The 18,029-nt window shown below is 61.2% G+C and overlaps 3 protein-coding genes across 15 annotated transcripts in view; all 3 read left to right on the top strand.

Annotated features, from left to right (window-relative positions):
- NLGN3 (neuroligin 3) overlaps positions 1-8,400 on the top strand; it is a 38,829-nt gene extending 30,429 nt beyond the window's left edge. For all 7 annotated transcript variants that reach the window (XM_038122970.1, XM_038122973.1, XM_038122971.1 and 4 more), the window contains 3 exons: positions 1,577-1,762; positions 5,522-6,311; positions 6,741-8,400. In XM_038122970.1, coding sequence (XP_037978898.1) covers positions 1,577-1,762; positions 5,522-6,311; positions 6,741-7,578 — 1,814 coding nt within the window. In that variant the 3' untranslated portion in view covers positions 7,579-8,400. The remainder of the gene's footprint in view (positions 1-1,576; positions 1,763-5,521; positions 6,312-6,740) is intronic.
- Positions 8,401-12,760: 4,360 nt separating this feature from the next.
- Positions 12,761-16,092, top strand: GJB1 (gap junction protein beta 1). 7 transcript variants are annotated; one of them, XM_038164726.1, is made up of 3 exons: positions 12,770-12,861; positions 14,297-14,412; positions 15,105-16,092. In XM_038164726.1, the coding sequence occupies exon 3, from the start codon at positions 15,117-15,119 to the stop codon at positions 15,954-15,956; it is 840 nt and encodes a 279-aa protein (XP_038020654.1). In that variant the 5' UTR covers positions 12,770-12,861; positions 14,297-14,412; positions 15,105-15,116; the 3' UTR covers positions 15,957-16,092. The 7 variants fall into 7 exon arrangements, with proteins under 7 accessions (XP_038020658.1, XP_038020654.1, XP_038020656.1 ...); XM_038164727.1 differs by having other exon boundaries at positions 12,804-12,822; XM_038164725.1 differs by lacking the exon at positions 12,770-12,861 and adding an exon at positions 13,160-13,234.
- A 146-nt stretch (positions 16,093-16,238) lies between these two features.
- On the top strand, positions 16,239-17,998 carry LOC119712898 (gap junction alpha-3 protein-like). Its single transcript, XM_038164723.1, has one exon. It carries the CDS (start codon positions 16,883-16,885, stop codon positions 17,777-17,779), a length of 897 nt encoding a protein of 298 aa, XP_038020651.1. The 5' UTR covers positions 16,239-16,882; the 3' UTR covers positions 17,780-17,998.
- Positions 17,999-18,029: the final 31 nt, after the last annotated feature.

Here is an 18,029-nt window from a genome sequence, read left to right as displayed (position 1 = left end):
GGAGGCGGAGGGCCCGGCGGGATGCGCTGTGGGCACTGCCCCTGCCTTCTGCCCTGGCAGCCAAGCAGGTGCCACGTGGCAGAGCCCCCAGCACACGGTCGCAGCCTAGTCTGGGTCCTGGCACCAGCCCCCCCCGGCTCATTTACACAAACTAGCTCAACTGAAAGCAAATATTGGTTTGTGGTTAAATGAATAATAAATGTGTTTACCCAGCATCTCCTCCTGAGAGGGCTCAGACGGGTGAGGTGCCAGCGGGTACTGCCTGGCTGTCCTGGGGACCTGGCAGATCTCCCTCCCTGGGCACAGGCAGCCTCCAAGCCAGTTGTGCTGCTGGGACCCTCTCAGCGACCCACCACGATGTGGCTGTCTGCAGTGGGCACCACAGAATGGTGTCAAGTGCCACGCAGAGGAGGGTGGCAGTCCTGTTTCCAAAAGCTCTGGTGACTTAGAGAGGCAAAATGAGGACAGAGGGTCAAAAGGCAGTGCAGTCCCCTGCCTGAAGCAGCAGAAACCCCCAGGGGCTGAGACACAGGAGGCTTGTGTGGAACGCCGCTGCTGCTTCCCTTGGTAGCATGAGAACAAGGGGTGTAGGGGTTTGGGGACAGCTCCTTTCCAAGCCAGGCTGCTGGCTCTCTTCCTAGCCATCCAGCCTAGCATGGTGCTCTCCCTTGGCTCCTGCCTGGTACCTGGGACAGCACATTCCTCTAATGACCTGCAGAACCCATAGTTTCATGGAAAGATGATAGTTAACCTATTCAAAACCTTTTAATGTCAAAAGTCCTAAAATGGATAGGTGCAAAGATAAGACACATGAGTCACAATATGACATTAGACTTAAGTGGTGCCTTCATCATTTCCATCGAGGTGGTGCACCACACCCAGCCAGACCACCTCCAAGGCCAGCACAGCCCTGGGGCCACTCCCTGTGTGCCGGGGTTACCTGCCTGGATTTTGCCTCGGGCCCCTCAAGTTTTGGCTTCCTGCTTAAAGTCAAAGCAAACTAAAGAGTGATAACTTATCTTGGGTGTTTCCTGTGCTATTGAAAGCATTTCTCGCCTTCTTCCTCACTGAGAGCCCTTGTGTTTTAAGCTGCAGTCGGTTCCTCTCTGCCCAGCCCACCTCCTGACACTTACACAGCCTCCCCCAGCCCACACTAGGCATTGGCTGTGCTCACACTCGCCCTGCCTGCAGCCACTGCTGCTTTCTGAGCTTTCCTTGGAGCTTGTGTGAGATGTCTTGAGCTGCTCCAGCATGGGTGGCGGTATGGGTAGGACAGAGCTTTGCGCTCTTTGCCCTGTCACTGCTTGTTGTTGGCCAGAGAGGCTCCCCAAGTTTTGCAGCTGCTCTCTCAGCCTTTCACTCCTCTGTGCTCTGCAGAGGGTGGCTGGAGCTCAGCGGTGTCCCTGCTCCAGCTTGGAACTCACAAAACTCTCTTGGTAGAGTGGTCTCATGGTGGGATAGGGTCCCACAGAACACAGGGTCCCACAGAAGCTGCCCTAGGTCTGGGGAAGGGGGGGTGGGAAATCAGGACTTTCCCTGTTTCCTCGTGCGTAACCAGGCTCCCCTTGGCCCTCAGGGTTCCTGAGCACAGGGGACCAGGCTGCCAAGGGCAATTACGGGCTGCTGGACCAGATCCAGGCGCTGCGCTGGGTCAGCGAGAACATCGCCTTCTTTGGGGGAGATCCCCTGCGCATCACTGTCTTCGGCTCGGGCATCGGTGCCTCCTGTGTCAGCCTGCTCACCCTCTCCCACCACTCGGAAGGTAGGTGTCAGCTGTGCCTCAGGCTGCTGCAACTGCCAGCAAACGCCCTGCTGATGCTGAGCCAGGGAGGAGAGCCCACCAGGGTCCTGCTGCCCAGCCTAACAAAGTCAGGGCTGCTTTCTAATCAGTCACTGGTGAGAGCCTGGACCAGGACTGGGAGGCAAAACCTTCTCATCAAGGGCAGAAAGAGGCCAGTGGCAGAGCATGTGGGAGCCAGGGATAGAGTGGCCGCTCCCTGTGCACGAGGCTGCAGCCCAGGGCCAGCCCCTTGGCATGGGGAGAGGTGGGGACCCCTCCTGTGGTGTTCCTAGTGCAGGTGTGGAGGGAGTGTAGGGCGTCGTGCAGGGCACTGGGAACAGGGATCTCAGTGCTATGAAAAGTATTTATACTGGAATGGAGGGGAAGACAGAGCACCCCAGACATCGCTCCTGAGCCTGGAGAGGGATGGAGGGCCCTGTGTTGTGAGACTGGCAGAGCTGGAAGTGCTGCACCTAGCAAAACACAGGTGGAAGTAATATGATTAATATCTGTAAATATAGCAGAGTGTTTACTCTAAATAAAGAAGGGAATTATTTATGCTAAAAGACTGTGTTGGAATAAGAGCAAATGCATGTAAACCACCTGCAAAGACATTTACATCAAGCACTGAGGGGGAGAAAAACTAACTGTGAGACTAGAGGTGTTTTTGATAAACTTTCTAAAGGAAATTATAGGAGCAAAGCCTGAACTGGATATGGTCCACAGGGGAGAAGCCTGTCAGGGACCTGCTCATGAGCTTTATATGAGGATGCAGCCATCTTCCAGTGCTGTGTCCCAGGGTGTGGTGCTGAGGAAAAAAGGACATGTGTGAGCAGCAGACACAGGCATGAGTCTGCCCTTCAGAGAGACACAGCAAATTGCACTTGAAGCTGAAGAGCTGCTGCCCTGCTCAACAGCCCGGGAATCACACAGGAATGGAGACCTCCAGAACCTCAGCAGGGTTGATGGCTGCTGATGGGGAGTCTTTTACAGGCTGAAAGCTTCTGTGGAAAGAAAAAGTGTTTTCTCTGCCCATATTGAGTGTGAAAGGCTGGAGAGGGAACACTATGTGTAATGCATTCTCAATGCTTCTAAGGGTACTCCTTTCCCTCATGGGAGTGCAGGAGTGTGTGCTTGGCTGCCCAGGTGGCCCCAGCCTCTTGCAGGGGCCCAGACTGGAGCAGCATGGAGAGAGGCTGAGGGTGGATTGGAGGGGCTGCTCCTTGTGACTCTTCAGCCATGAAAAATAGTCCTGCCAGTATATGCACATCTCAGGTGATGCTACAATTAATGCCACTAAGCCCTGCACCTGTATGGTGAACCCTTTGCAGCCCCATGCAGCCCCAGTGCCCCGGGCATGGCCCCGCTGCACTCAGAGGTGCTTGGTGCCCTCGCCGCTGGGCCAGGGGAGCTGCTGCTGCCTGGAAATGCTGTGAGGCAGGAGGGCAGTGCTCAGTGCTGCAGCCAGTGTCTCATAAAGCCAAATGGCCGTAAAATGACCTCAAAAAATTCCCTGTGCCAGAGCACCCATATCCCCCGGGATGGGTAGCTGGCTCTGGAACACGGCGTGGGAGCAGTGCTAAGTTGCAGCCTGCAGAACAGGTGGGTTTGGTTTTACTGCATCAAAATAAAACTTCTAATGATCACAAGCTATTAATGAAGCTGCTGATTTGTGCCTGCTCTGCCAGGTGCTGCAAGAGGCAGACACTGGAGGCTTGGTACAGCATGTATTGGGTCTGGCTGCTGGGGAAATCCACAGCTTCTTGCCAGCTTCAGGCTTTGTAGGGTGACTCTGATTCCTCATCAGTGACCAAAGTGCTGTTTTTCTCTCCAGCCAGCCATACCAGGGCAGGAGCAGTCTGTGCCAGGCAAACTTTAAATGCTTCCTTTGCCCCATCTCCTTCTCAGGGGGGGCTTCTGCCTTTTTCTGCCAGCCCTCCAGATCTCAGTTGGACAGGGCACCCAGCACCCTGCTTTGAGCAGGGCTTGGCCCAGACACCCCCAGAAGTGTTTCCATTCTCAGCTACTGGGCAAAGCAAAGAGGAAATCAGGAGCTGGCAGCAGCTGGTGGCAGTCTGCAGCTCCAGCCACCCTCTGGCAGAGCCCTGCCCCACCACTTGACTCCACTGTGCCGTGGCAGCCAGTCCTGCAGGAGGCAGGATGTGCTGGGAGCCTCACCGTGGAGCAGGAGGACATGATGAGTCCGGGCTTTCACAGAGTCCTGGGTCACGATGTGGCCATGCAGAGACATGACAAAGGGGCTCCATCAGGGACGTGACCAGCTGACAGTGACATCAGCTGCCCTGTACTACCCCAGGCAGTGGTGGGCAGAGCCAGAACCCATCCTGGTGGGTCTGTCTGGGAAGTGATGCTGCTGGCAGGGTGCAATAGCTGCTGCTGGGACAGCATCTCCAGGGAGCCAGGGAACCCCATCCTGGCTCCTTGGCACGTGGATGATGGCGCAGAGCAAGCAAACCCATGGCCAGTCTCCAGCCTGTAGGCTGGGTATGGCTTTCTAGGGCACCAGGAGGTGACAAACAGAGCTTGTGACTTCTCTTTGTCCCAGTGCATGGGACTGTACGTCAGGTACTTGGCAGAGTGAGGACTGTGCGTGCAGACAAGAGCTATGGACATGGTGGCTGGGAGCCAGGAGCCTCTGAACACTTCTGTTGCGGGAAGGTGCTGCTCTGCTTCCCTGCAGAGTAGCAGAGCCTTGGTCGCACAGGGGTTCTCTGTGTTTCAGGGTGCCAGGGGCAGCCCCATGAACTGCTGTGCCAGCACCGTTCAGGGGTCACCTGGAACAGTTCCCCACGGTGAGCAAGTGCTGGGGTCTGGCAGGGGTGCAGGCAGCACTTGGGGTGCAAAGAGGGCTGGTCGGAGAGCAGGGACCCCTGGGTGCACCCTGGACTGGCTGCCTTTCACGGCCCAGAGGCTCTGCTTCCTCACCACCCTTTGTATTCTGAGCACAAGCACCATTGACATGGGACTGGAGCGAAGCCACGCATTTCTCTGCCTGGGCCAGGGCCTTTGTGGCCTCGTTTTCCAGGGCGAAAGTCCACTCCCTCTGTGTTCCTGGTGGCAGAAAGGCCCTCTTTGTGCATCTGGCAGCGTGCTCCTGCAGGGCCGGATTGGCACTGAGCAGCCCCAGCTGGGCAGGAAGCAGCAGGGAGGGGGTCGAGGGGGACTCTGACAAAGCGGTGGGGTGGGACACGGCAGGGTTAAGTGTCCCCAAGCAGGCGTTAACCCTCCCACTGCTGCCAGTCCACAGCCTGGCTCCTCAGCAGAGCAGGTGGATGGTGCTGAGCCAGGGGCAGCGTGTGCCTCTCAGGGGCCCAGGTAACACATGCTTGGGGTGGCTGGGGTAGCACAGGCTGCTTGGCTGGGCTGTGATGCAACCATGGCCCCTCTTCTCCCCACGCCAGGACAGGGATGCGATGCTGGGTCATCCCCCGCAATGGGATCCTCAGGGAGCACAGCAGCCCTTGTTTGCTTCCAGGAGCACCCGCTTGCATTTCCAGCTGTCATCCTGCCACCCCCCCAGCAGCCCTGAGCTGAGCCCCCTGTGTGAGCCCAGCTCAGCAGGCAGCACAGCTCAGGGACAAGGCCGGGTGTGGGCTGGAGTGCTGGGTCCTTGCAGGGGTACAAGAGCATCAATGCGTTCTCCATGCTGCATCCTGCAGTGCAGCACTGGGATGTTGGAACCCTGCTGAGAGCTTGCTCCACTCCCTGCCTGTATTGCAGGTCTCTTCCAGAGAGCCATCATCCAGAGCGGCTCCGCGCTCTCCAGCTGGGCAGTGAACTACCAGCCTGTGAAGTACACCAGCATGCTGGCTGACAAGGTGGGCTGCAATGTGCTGGACACCGTGGACATGGTGGACTGTCTGCGGCAGAAGAGTGCCAAGGAGCTGGTAGAGCAAGACATCCAGCCAGCCCGCTACCACGTGGCCTTCGGGCCAGTCATTGATGGGGATGTGATCCCGGATGACCCAGAGATCCTGATGGAGCAGGGCGAGTTCCTCAACTATGATATCATGCTGGGGGTCAACCAGGGTGAAGGGCTGAAGTTTGTGGAGGGTGTGGTGGACCCTGAGGACGGCGTCTCAGGCAGTGACTTTGACTACTCAGTCTCCAACTTTGTAGACAACCTGTATGGCTACCCTGAGGGCAAGGACACCTTGAGGGAGACCATCAAGTTCATGTACACGGACTGGGCTGACCGAGACAACCCTGAGACACGTCGCAAGACTCTGGTGGCCCTCTTCACTGACCACCAGTGGGTAGAGCCGTCGGTGGTGACAGCCGACCTGCACGCCCGCTATGGCTCCCCCACCTACTTCTATGCCTTCTACCACCACTGCCAGAGCCTGATGAAGCCTGCATGGTCCGATGCAGCCCACGGGGATGAGGTGCCTTACGTGTTTGGGATCCCCATGATTGGCCCCACAGACCTCTTCCCCTGCAACTTCTCCAAGAACGACGTCATGCTCAGCGCTGTGGTGATGACCTACTGGACCAACTTTGCCAAGACAGGGTGAGTGGGGATGGGTGCCGTGCCTTGGGGGTCTGCACTCACTGCAGCTGCACTCCGTAGGGCTGTGCTGTGGTGGGGGGGTTAATCATGCCCGGTGTGGGACACTGAGCTCCCTGTGCCCAGAGGTCCCTGTGTGCTGTACCTTCACTGGGGCCATGGCATCAACCACAAAGCAAGAAGCTTAGATCATGGCCAGCCCCTGGGACAGGACCCAGCTAAGCCACAAGGGTGGGGAGGCTTGTTGGCCCTGGTTATCTTGGGTGAGGCTTGAGCCAGGGTTGGGTGCTGCCCGGTCATTCAAGACCTTCTGCCAGCCCACCCTATGCCACCACTTGCAAAGGTCCCCTAATTTTCTGCCTCTGCATCCAGCTCTCCCTCTTTGTTTCTCTGGCTTTTCCCAGTGCTACTTCTGTTCTGCCTGTTTCACAGGGACCCCAACAAGCCTGTCCCCCAGGACACCAAGTTCATCCACACCAAGGCCAACCGGTTTGAGGAGGTGGCCTGGTCCAAGTACAACCCCCGTGACCAGCTGTACCTGCACATTGGGCTGAAGCCACGGGTACGCGACCACTACCGGGCCACCAAGGTGGCTTTCTGGAAGCACCTGGTTCCCCACCTCTACAACCTGCATGATATGTTCCACTACACCTCCACCACCACCAAAGTGCCACCACCCGACACCACGCAGAACTCCCACATCACCCGCCGGCCCAACAGCAAGATCTGGACCACCAAGCGGCCTGCCATCTCGCCCGCCTACAACAGCGAGAACGGGAAGGAGAAGTGGAGCCCAGAGCAAGAGGCAGGCACGCTGCTCGAGAGCCCCCGCGACTACTCCACCGAACTGAGCGTCACCATCGCCGTGGGCGCCTCCCTCCTTTTCCTCAACGTGCTGGCCTTCGCCGCCCTCTACTACCGCAAGGACAAGCGCCGGCAGGACACGCACCGGCAGCCCAGCCCCCAGCGCGGCGCCTCCAACGACATCGCCCACGCGCCTGATGAGGAGATGCCCTCCTTGCAGGTGAGCCAGGGGCACCACGAGTGCGAAGCTGTGCCATCCCACGACACCCTGCGCCTGGCCGCTCTGCCCGACTACACCCTCACCTTGCGCCGCTCTCCGGACGACATCCCGCTTATGACCCCCAACACCATCACCATGATCCCCAACTCGCTGGTGGGGCTGCAGACCCTGCACCCCTACAACACCTTCACCGCCGGCTTCAACAGCACGGGGCTTCCGCACTCACACTCCACCACCAGGGTATAGCCGCCCGCCGCCGGCGCACACGCATGCACGCACGCACACACACGCAGCAGACACTGGCAGAGGGACCGGCGGGGCCCGCAGAGCCCCCAGACGGAGGGGCAGAGGCCACGGACGGTGCAGCTCCCAGCCCAGAGACCTGTGGGGTCCCAGAGTGGCCCCAGCGCTTTCTTTTGTTCCTATCTAACTTTTGAGAAGTGCTTTGACTCTCCTGGCCTCAGGGCCCCGTGGGTTTCCCCACCCCGGGACGCCAGTGGGGTGCAGGAGGGACACGGTGTAGTCCTGCACAACCCACCCGTGCAGGTGGGCAGGGGTACCCCACTGTCAGTGGCCACGGGGTTCCCAGTGCCGTGGCTGTGCCTCCCAGCGGGGCGATCACATCCCCAGTGCTGAGCCCACCGAGCACCCTGGGACTGACGAGGAGCGGGACCGGGCATCCCTCTCAGCCAGTGCCCAGACATCCCCAGGCATTTTGGCAGCCCTGGAAAAGGCTCCTTCACTGTGCTGAGAAGTGGCCCCAGGCCATGGTGCTATAGGCAGAGGGAATGGGCAGAGTCCAGGGACCTGGCCTTGTGCTGGATGCGGGCGCTGGGGCTGGTGCCGGGGCTCAGGGACCCTGGGAGTGGGGCCCCGGGCTGGAGACTCGGCACCTCTGCCCCTCTTTGCGCTGCAGAGAATCTCTTTTGTGTCAGTCATTTCTCTTTGCAGAGACGTTTTTTAAGCAGATCTTTAGTTCTTTACACACTAACGGAGTCGCCGCGTTTTGTCCTTTGTAAAGATTTTAAAACCAAGTGTTCTTGATATAAAATAAAAAGCCAGTTAGAAGCCAGCGTGTGCGCACGGTGCCGGCCCCCCATGGCGCCCGCCTGCCGTGGGTGGGACCAGGCAGGGCAGTGCCTCCTGCACTGTGGGGCTGCGCTCTTTTGTATTTTTTGATATTCTCCCTCCTCTGTCACCTGTGCCCACGTATCTCAGCCAAAAAGCCTATCCAACGGCCTGCCTGCGAGCACCCCCGCCCCGGTCCCTCACTGCCACCACTGGCCAGTGTCACCCACCGCCCCGTGTGGGCATCACCTGCTCTGAGCACTGTCTGTTCACTCCCATGAACCCAGGACAGCCCCTCATGCTCCCCACCCTGCCCTGCTCCCCCAGGAGCATCCCACATCCCTTCACCACTGCCCCAGGGCTGTGCTGTGCCCTCCCTGCCCATGCTTGTTGCCCGAAAGCAGAGCCAGTGGTTTGCAGCCTGCAGCAGGAGTGGGGTGCCAGGAGCAGGGTGAGCTGCTCACCAGCATCAACTCTGCCTCCTAGGTTGCTTCCACTGGGGCCTTTACCCCATCCTGGGGTGACCCCAGCTCCGGCATCCAGGATGTGCAGCTGGAACAGATGCTTGGGTAGGGACTCTGGGGGTGATGAGCCTGTGTGGGGCTGGGAGCCAACCTGTGCTGGGGCTGGGGCATCTGCACGGCCACCGAGCCACACGTGGCTCTAGGCAAGTGGCTTTGGTGTGGTCGGGCATGGAGAAGGAGTTGCAGGGCATCTCACGTGGAGTACCCCAGTCTCAGCGCCCCAAGGTGAGCACTAGCACCTGGGGCCTGGGGAGGCAGAAGAAAGGGACAGGTCCTTGTGGGGACACCATATCTTGTCCCTGTGCAAGACGGTCCGGCTGGCAGACGCTGCCCGTGCTGGCGGCCGTGACGCACCGGTGCCGGCTGGCCCTACTGCCCGGGGCCAGCGCATCGATGGCCCTGCTGGCCCTACTGCCCGGGGCCAGCACAACAACGGCCCTGCACCCCGGCCCGGCCCCCGCCCCGCGCAGGGCTGAGGGTGAGGATGCTCGTTGGAGAATGTATTTATACCCTGTCACCCGCGCAGAGTAACAAATTCCAAATAAAACAGAAGTGATATTTTTAATAGCGGTGTGTCTCGCCTCTTCTTGGAGCACGCAGGGCCCGGGGACTGCTGGGCTGGGTGGGGTGTCCTGTGCTGGTCCTCATGTCCCTGGCACCTCCCCCACAGAGGCACACAGCAGGAGGACTCTGGTATCACCCACCCTGTCAGGGTCCTGGTCCCCCACATGCAAGCTGCCACCATACCATCCAGGACTGCCAACACCATGTGCCACAGTGGGGGATGTCCCCACATCCCCCCAGCCCTGGGACCCCATGTGGGAATGCATCTGTCCCACAGCCCCCTCCCTCCGAACTTCAAACCCCTTCCCCAGCTTTTCCCAGCTGAGCTCCCCTCCCCCTATTTGCCAAAGAGAAAAGCTGCTGGTTTCATTTCTTTTTAATGTAATTTCAACTGGAGTTGCCATGGAAACCAGGAACGGAGTGGGGGGGCTGAATTGCCTCCAGGCAGCATGCAGACACTGGAGCCAGGGCCGAGGGCCGAGCCAGGGGAGCCGGGGCAGGCAGGGGGACAGGCTGTGCAGGAGGCTGAGTGTGGGGCTCTGCCCTTCTCCCTACGGGGGACCTTTGCAGCTCCAAGGCCACGGGCACATGTCACCCTGTCCAGCACCGTGCTGCAGACCCTGTGGTGGACTCCCCTAAAAGCCCTGGTGCTGCCCATTGTGGCATCCCACAGGATGCCTAGTGCCCTCTTGAAGGGGTGATGCCTTTCTGCCCCAGATTAGGGGATTGCCCTGCCCTTCTGTCCCCTCTCCTCATCCTTGCACAGCCCCAGCTTCATGCTGCCACATTGCCAGCATGGCCAACCCAGCTAGGACCCCAAGGCAAGCTGGTGACAGACAACCCACTGCTATTATCTACTGCCTTTGCAAAACTCCTGAGGCTGCCATCTGTCCAGGGTGTCCTTGACCATCAACAGTTTTCCTTTGGAGACCTGGCAAAGCTCAAGGGACACTGTATCCCAGAGGGTATGAACAGTTTACGTCTGCATGACAGCTGTGGGACATCCTCTGCTTCAGGGGACATGTTTAGGGCTGTTGGCAAGGAGAACCATAAGGGAACTCAACTGCAAAGGTGTCCCTGGCATGGGAGAGAGTGAGTGACCTGTGGCTGGCCTCTGGCTGCTTCAGGATTCACAGCCAGCAGGAGAGCAGGGATGCTGCTCTTCACAAAAGCATCACTGGGATAGTGCCCTGGTCCCGTTCCCCACACCTCTGATGCACCCAGGACACAGGAGAGCAGACTCACAGGCAGGCAGAACAAGCTGTTAAGCCTTAGGCTGCAACCCCCTCTGCCCTGTGCTGAAGCAGCACAAAGGATTTCTGTGCTCACCCACTGCCAGTGACCTTCCTGGCAGTTGACTCAGACCAGAGGGTTTTGTCTCTCTGAGAACAGCAGCCTGGATCCAGGGATGCCTGTCCTGCTGCCAGTCCAAGCCTGGAACCCAGCGGCCCCTGCACTGCAGTGGCCATCCAGTGACGAGGCTGAGCCATTCACAGGGCCAGCCCTGCCTGGAGCAGAATGGCCAGGGAAAGGAGACTCTGGAAGCCTCCTCCGCAGTCCTCCTGACAGTGGAGATGTTTCAGTGATTGTTCAAACTTGATTTCGTCCATCGTACCCATACAGACTGCTGGGCTGAAAGTTCTCTGACCCTAGCAGAATGCTAGCAGCTGCGTCACCTCAGTCCCACCATCCGCAAGCTGACTCAGCCCTGCCCATCTCATCAGCTTATCTGCGTTAGACGTGCCCACGTCTTTGAACTCTTCCGCTGCAACTTCAGACACCAATTAACTTCACAATTAGCGTCATTATCAAGGAGCCCATTTCTGGCCCACGTGGTCGCGGGCGGGGCAGTTTTCTGAGTACTGGAGGCAGCGCCGGCCACTGTTTAGTACAGCCTGTCCTTCACCGACGGCTCTTGCAGTTTAACCTGCTGCCAACAGCGAGGGGGCTGCCCGCGCTCCCGCCCACCCCGGGACCTCTGCTCCTCCCAGCCAACTCCCTGCAAGGACAGCGGGCGGGCACCGTGCTGGACAGCAACGCCCCGGGTTCCTCCTCCTCTTTCCTGTTGTTTTTTTCTCCATTTTTACTACATTTTAGATGGATTCCCACGCTGAGCCCCGCCGGTGCTGCCGCGGGCAGGTGCAGCCCCGCGTCCCCGGCCCGGCCCCGCAGCGCCACCTGGTGCCACGGCCGGCGACCACCCCCGCCGCCCGGCCCGAGCCCCCGGCGACCCCTCGCCTGGCTCCCCCCCCCCAGCCACCCCCGTCCTGGCTCCCAGCGCCCCCCAGCCACCCCTATCCTGGCTCCCAGCGCTCCCCAGCCCCCCCCTATCCTGGTTCCCAGCGCTCCCCAGCCACCCCTATCCTGGCTCCCAGCGCTCCCCAGCCACCCCTATCCTGGCTCCCAGCGCTCCCCAGCCCCCCCTATCCTGGCTCCCAGCACTCCCCAGTCACCCCTATCCTGGCTACCACTGCTCCCCAGCCCCCCCTGTCCTGGCTCCCAGCGCTCCCCAGCCCCTCCTATCCTGGCTCCCAGCGCTCCCCAGCCCCCCCTGTCCTGGCTCCCAGCGCTCCCCAGTCACCCCTGTCCTGGCTCCCAGTAATCCCCAGTGACCTCCCGCCTGGCTCCCAGGGCCCTCCAGTAAGACCCCCAGACTGGCTCCCAAGGACCCCTCTCCCCGCGCAAACCTCCCATTGTGCTTCGTCCCACCTAGCTCAGCTCGCCCCAGGGCTCACCAGTCTGCCCTCCTCTTGATGGCCCCCCCGGTGATCCCCACCCAGCCTGATCGCGCCAGCCTGGCCCCACTAGCCCCTTGCTGCCCCGGTATGCCCTCTGCTGACCCCCAGAACCCGTCCAGGGTGCGGGACCTGGGCGGTGCCGCCGCTGCCGCTCCGCGCCGGTGCTGCTGACTCAGGTGTGGCGGTTTATCAGAGACTGAGATTGTGGCCCCGATGGCCCCAGCCAGCCCTGCACCACCGGCCACCGCCGGTATCTCACTGCCCACCGACCCCCGCCCCGCTGCGGGGGCACCCCTAGCGGCCCCCAGCCGCCCCACAGTGCCACCCTGCCGTCCCCATGCGGGAGACACCGGCACCATTGTCACCCTCGTGCAAGGGACGGCGCGCAGGCTCCTGCAGCCCGGCCCAGGGGCCCAGGATGAGCGGCAGGGTCGCCATGTCCCGCACGGGGTGCTGGGCGGCGGGACCTTGAAGCGGGCCAGCCGAGTTAATCGTTGACAGGCTGTTTGCCTTTTCGCGGCTGCACTCTTACACATTAAATCTGGGTATTGGTGGCTCCCCAGGAACCAGCCGGCAGCCTGAAGCACCAGATCAAGGTGCTCCGGGAGATGGGGGCACTCAGAACCATCCCCCAGGTGGAGAGCGGGGCTCCACCACGGTGCACGTGCCTGGCTCGCAAGGAATGCGGCGGGGAGGATGCTCACAGCAGGGGAGTGGGGCCACGGGGACCAGAAATCTCCCCGGGGACTATCCTGGGGGGCTGGCCCTGCCCCGGTGCTGCAGTAGCCCCGGGGCTGGCCCCGGGGGATGCTCAGCCGCGGTGGGGGATGCGGGTGGGTGGGAGCCAGGCTGGACACACCTGCGGTGTTTACTTGGCGAGTCGTGGAAGGAGCAAGGCTGTTTGGGAGGGGGTGGGTGACGTGCTTTCAGGGCAGTATAAAGTCCAGGGTGGTGCGGTGCAGACTGATTGCGGCAATCCCAAAGAGCATTGATTGTCCTGGTGTTGAGGTGAGAAGCTGGCGGGCACAGCACCGTTGCGGGGGTGGCCGCGTGTCCCCCAGCTGGGGAGCACCAGGGGCGCCAGAGTGGGGGCCACAGCAGGGCTGGGAGAGGAGAGGCGGCAATGCTGGCCCCCGTGGCGGGAGCGGGGAGAGGGGCAGTGAGGGCACAAGCGGCGTCCTCACAGCTTTTGCTGGTCCGTCTTTGGCCGCCACCGCTTGCTCGCACCTTGGGCTAAGGGGAGGAGATGGCATTTGGGATGGCATTGACTGCCCTGCCGGCCTACAGGCACCCAGCTGGGAGGGTTTACTCGGTATGCTGCTCCCCACCTGAGGCTGGGGACAAAACCCAGGGGACATGGCGCCATCCCTGCGGGGATGGGGCACAGTGTGACGGTGTGGCTGGGACACCAGCCCTGAGGGGCACGGGGGCTGTGCGAGCACAGGGACTGTTGTCCCAGCCAGCGTGGCCGAGCAGCGGGGCAGCGGCAGTGAGTCCCTCTCGGGGGAGGAGCGCAGCCCCAGCGCAGCGCACAGCCGGCGTCACTCCGCTGGCCTTTCTCCCGCGTCCCCGACGGCACACGCGGGGCAGCTCCAAAGCCCTCGCGGTCGCTGCTGCTGGCACCAGAGCCTTGAGGAGATGGCAGGGCTCACAGCAGCGGTACCCAGTGCCACCCAGCCCCACGGCAGCTCAGTACCAGAGCCCTGCTCCAGTGCCCTGTGCTGTCCATGCCGGATGGACACGCAGCTGGGCAGGGCCATGCTTCCTGGGGCAGGGACCGGCAGACACGCTGGGTGGCCTGTCCGGCCCGGCGATGTCTGTGGCGTGGGTCCCGCCGGGCAGGGCCGCGGCTGGCGGGGGGGGGGCCGTGTCCGTGGTCGGTGCGGGGCGCGGCGGGGAGGTGGGAGTGGGTGCAGGGCCGAGCAGCGGGAATGCAGCACACAGGCACTTTGTTTGGCCAGGGTGGGCGGAAGTCAGGGCGTTAGATCTGAATGCTAAAGCGTGTTGTTCAGGGGCCGATAAAGGCCCCATTGTATGTAAATAGTTTATAAAGCAGCATATGACTTCCAGTGCAGGGCAGTGGCAGAGAGAGACGAGGGCAGGCAGAGCAGAGCTCTCCTGCGGGAGGCATGAGACCTTAGAGGGGCCACTGGGGGCAGCTTGCGAGGACCCTTCCTCATCGGCAGGTACGCGTCGCCAGGATCCTCCACACTGGGGGGTGGCTGGTCCCAGCCGCCCAGACTCATGCAGGGGTGGGAAGCAGCTCCCGGGACTGCTCAGTGCCAGTGAGCAGTGGCTCTGGCGGGGCAGGGGTCTGTACTTGGGGGTGGGGTCGCCCTGTGTTACCTGGGCAAGGATGGCTGGGGGAGGGTGGCAGTGCCGGGCCATGGGGGAATCCCCCCAGCTCAGGGCTCCCTGGCCATGCTCCTGCAGATAATGGGAGGACAAAGGGAGGTGCTGGTGCAGTGGGAGCCCATGAAGCTCCTTGGAACCATTCCTAGCCAAAGAGCTCAGCACTGGGTACTGGGATCCCTGCAAAGGTGTGGGAGCTTCACCCCCCTTCTCTGTGGCAGCTGTGGGTTAGGATCCTTGTGCCAGTGTGGAAGGACTGGAGAATCTGGTGCCGCTGGGGCAGCCAGTTTCCTGCCTGCTCTGGCCAAAATGCTACCTGGAGCTGTGTCAGGAGCAGGAGCCATGCTGCCATCCTCCTGTCTATCCATCCTTCTGTCTGTCGATCCTGCTCTCCACCCACCAGGGCTGCCACCCACTTGCTCCCAGGTTCCTCCTGGGGCTGCTACCACTGGAGCCAGGACCTGCTGGCTTTCATCCAGGGGTCCTTCCTGCTCCTAACACCATCCCTCGCTGCTCTCTCCTGCAGACGTGAGAAACGATGAATTGGGCGGGCCTGTACACGGTGCTGAGCGGGGTGAACCGCCACTCCACTGCCATCGGGCGCATCTGGCTCTCCGTCATCTTCATCTTCCGGATAATGGTGTTAGTGGTGGCAGCCGAGAGCGTCTGGGGGGATGAGAAATCTGCCTTCACCTGCAACACCCAGCAGCCTGGCTGCAACAGCGTCTGCTATGACCACTTCTTCCCCATCTCCCACATCCGTCTGTGGGCCCTGCAGCTCATCCTCGTCACCACACCAGCCCTTCTCGTGGCCATGCACGTGGCCTACCAGCAGCACCAGGAGAAGAAGCTGCTGGTGCTGACAGGGCATGCGGATGCCAAACACATGGAAGAAGTCAAGAAGCACAAGATGCGCATAGCGGGTTCGCTGTGGTGGACATACGTCTGCAGCGTGGTGTTCAGGCTGCTCTTCGAGGCCGTTTTCATGTACATCTTCTACATGCTCTACCCAGGCTACCAGATGATGCGGCTGGTAAAGTGCGAGGCTTACCCCTGCCCTAACACTGTCGACTGCTTCATCTCCCGGCCCACTGAGAAGACCATCTTCACTGTCTTCATGCTGGTCACCTCCAGTATCTGCATCATCCTCAACATGGCAGAGCTGGTCTACCTGGTGGTCCGGGCCTGTGCCCGCCGAAGCCAGCACCATTCCAACCCCTCGTCGGCGAAGGGCTCCTTCTATGGGCACAAGCATTCCTCTGAGTACAAGCAGAACGAGATCAACCAGCTGCTGACAGAGCAGGACGGTTCCCTCAAGGACATGCTGCGCCGTAACTCTGGGCTGCAGGAGAAGGGTGACCGCTGCTCTGCCTGCTAGGGGCAGGGGCCCCGGCCCCACAGCTGCCCCGTGGGCCTGTTACTGTCCATGTCCCAAGGATAGCATCCCTCAGGCGCGAGTCTGGCTGTTCTAGATGGCCAGGAGGGCATCTTAGGCCATTAAATCTCCATTCTCAGGTGCTGCCTCCCTCCTTTCTGCTCTGGCTGGGATATGCCAGGAGCTGGCGTGCCAGTTTGGGGTGTCCATCCCTGCACTCAAGCCCCGGTGGGTGCCACAACGGGCTGTGGGGGCTGCAGTGCCAGGGCTGAGCTGGGGCTGTGGCTGTGTTGCCCTGACAGCCAGCAGCGGCCAGTGACCCCTGGGTGGCATTGATCAGTGTCCAAGGGCTTGCGCTCCCCCAGCACCAGCCCCTGCAGCCCCGAATATAATTAGAAAAGTGTCCAGACCAAAAATAGAGGGAAAAAGTTTCCCCAGTGGCTGTTTGATGTGCCAGTCACAATGAAAGCCAATGGGGCACGCAGCTGCCTCATGCCCCAATAACCCATTGCCTGCCGTTGGGTGACTGGACAGACAGAGCAGGCAGACCTGTCCGCGCCCCACGGAGGAGCTGGGGACCAGCTGGGAAGGGGCCTCGCAGCATTCCCCATCACCCCAGTGACAGGAGCGGACGGCTTTGGAGCACTGGGCTGTCCCCCACGCACCGGCTACGGTGAGAGGTCCCCATGCCGCCACCGCGGTTGTTCCCTGTGGTGCTCCCAGCTCTCTGCTGGAGGCCTTTGCTCCCCCTGCTCTCCTTGTGACAGGTTACGGGGTCCCATGGGACGCAGGATGGGGACACTCCAGGGATAGCCTTGGGTTGGGTCTGTGCACACGTGCATGACCAGGGAGTGGGGTGGCATTTTGGCGGGTTGTGGGGCGGCTGTGTCTGGAGGGTGGCTGTCTTGCAGGGCACCGCAGCACGTGCCATGGGGGACTGGAGCCTGCTGGGCCGGCTGCTGGAGAATGCTCAGGAGCACTCCACGGTGGTGGGGAAGGTGTGGCTCACCGTCCTCTTCGTCTTCCGCATCCTGGTGCTGGGGGCAGCCGCGGAGCGGGTCTGGGGTGACGAGCTGTCTGGCTTCTCCTGTGACACGCAGCAGCCCGGCTGCCAAAATGCCTGCTATGACAGCACCTTCCCCATCTCCCACCTCCGCTTCTGGGTCCTGCAGATCATCTTTGTCTCCACACCCAGCCTCGTGTATCTGGGGCACATCCTGCACCTGGTGCATCTGGAGGAGAAGGCGCAGCAGCAAATGGCAGCCCGGGCTGGCAGCGGGGCCAGGCGGCAGCGCCCCAGGCAGCCCCAGCTCCCTGCAGGGAACACGAGGGCACGGGTGTGCATGCGGGGGGCCATCCTGAGGACGTACATTTGCAACATCGTCTTCAAGGCTCTCCTGGAAGTGGGCTTCATTGTGGGCCAATACGCCTTGTATGGGTTCCAGCTGAAGCCCCTCTACACCTGCAGCCGCTGGCCCTGCCCCAACACGGTCAATTGCTACATCTCCCGGCCCACTGAGAAGACCATCTTCATCCTCTTCATGCTGGGGGTGGCCTGCGTGTCCCTGCTGCTCAACCTGGTGGAGATCTACCACCTGGGTCTCACCAAGTGCCGTCGGGGGCCAGGCCCCAAGTCCCGCATCCTAACTGCTCCTGGTGGGCCTGTAGGGCCTGGCAGCACCTATGCCACTCTGCCCAGGGGTGGCAGCCCCCTGGCTGCTGGCAGACCCCCCCATGGCCTGGCACCGCTGAAGAAGGCAGGTGCATGGCTAGGGGTGGCTGGTGGGTCCCACGGCGACGTGCGAACGGCAGACCTGGCAGTGTAAATGTGGCCTGCTGGGATGGGCAGGGATGGGCAGTGCATGGGTGGTCACAGCGGTGATTGTGTCTCCAGTCTCTGCCAGGCCCAAGGCATGGACCCCATGCCAGCATGAGAGCTGGGAACAGCCTGGGGACACTGCTCAGCTGCTCCTGGCACTCCTGGGAGCAGCAGGGCTGAGCGTAGAGCTTGCAAGGGGGAGAAAATAAACATGTACTGCACCTCACTTGACTCCTGCTCTGCTCACAGGCACTGTG

The sequence above is a fragment of the Motacilla alba genome, chromosome 4A (genome assembly GCF_015832195.1).
Source record: "Motacilla alba alba isolate MOTALB_02 chromosome 4A, Motacilla_alba_V1.0_pri, whole genome shotgun sequence".
NCBI classification, from domain to species: domain Eukaryota; kingdom Metazoa; phylum Chordata; class Aves; order Passeriformes; family Motacillidae; genus Motacilla; species Motacilla alba.
The sequence above is the reverse complement of the archived record's forward strand: the minus strand, read 5'-3'. Positions and strand labels throughout refer to the sequence as shown.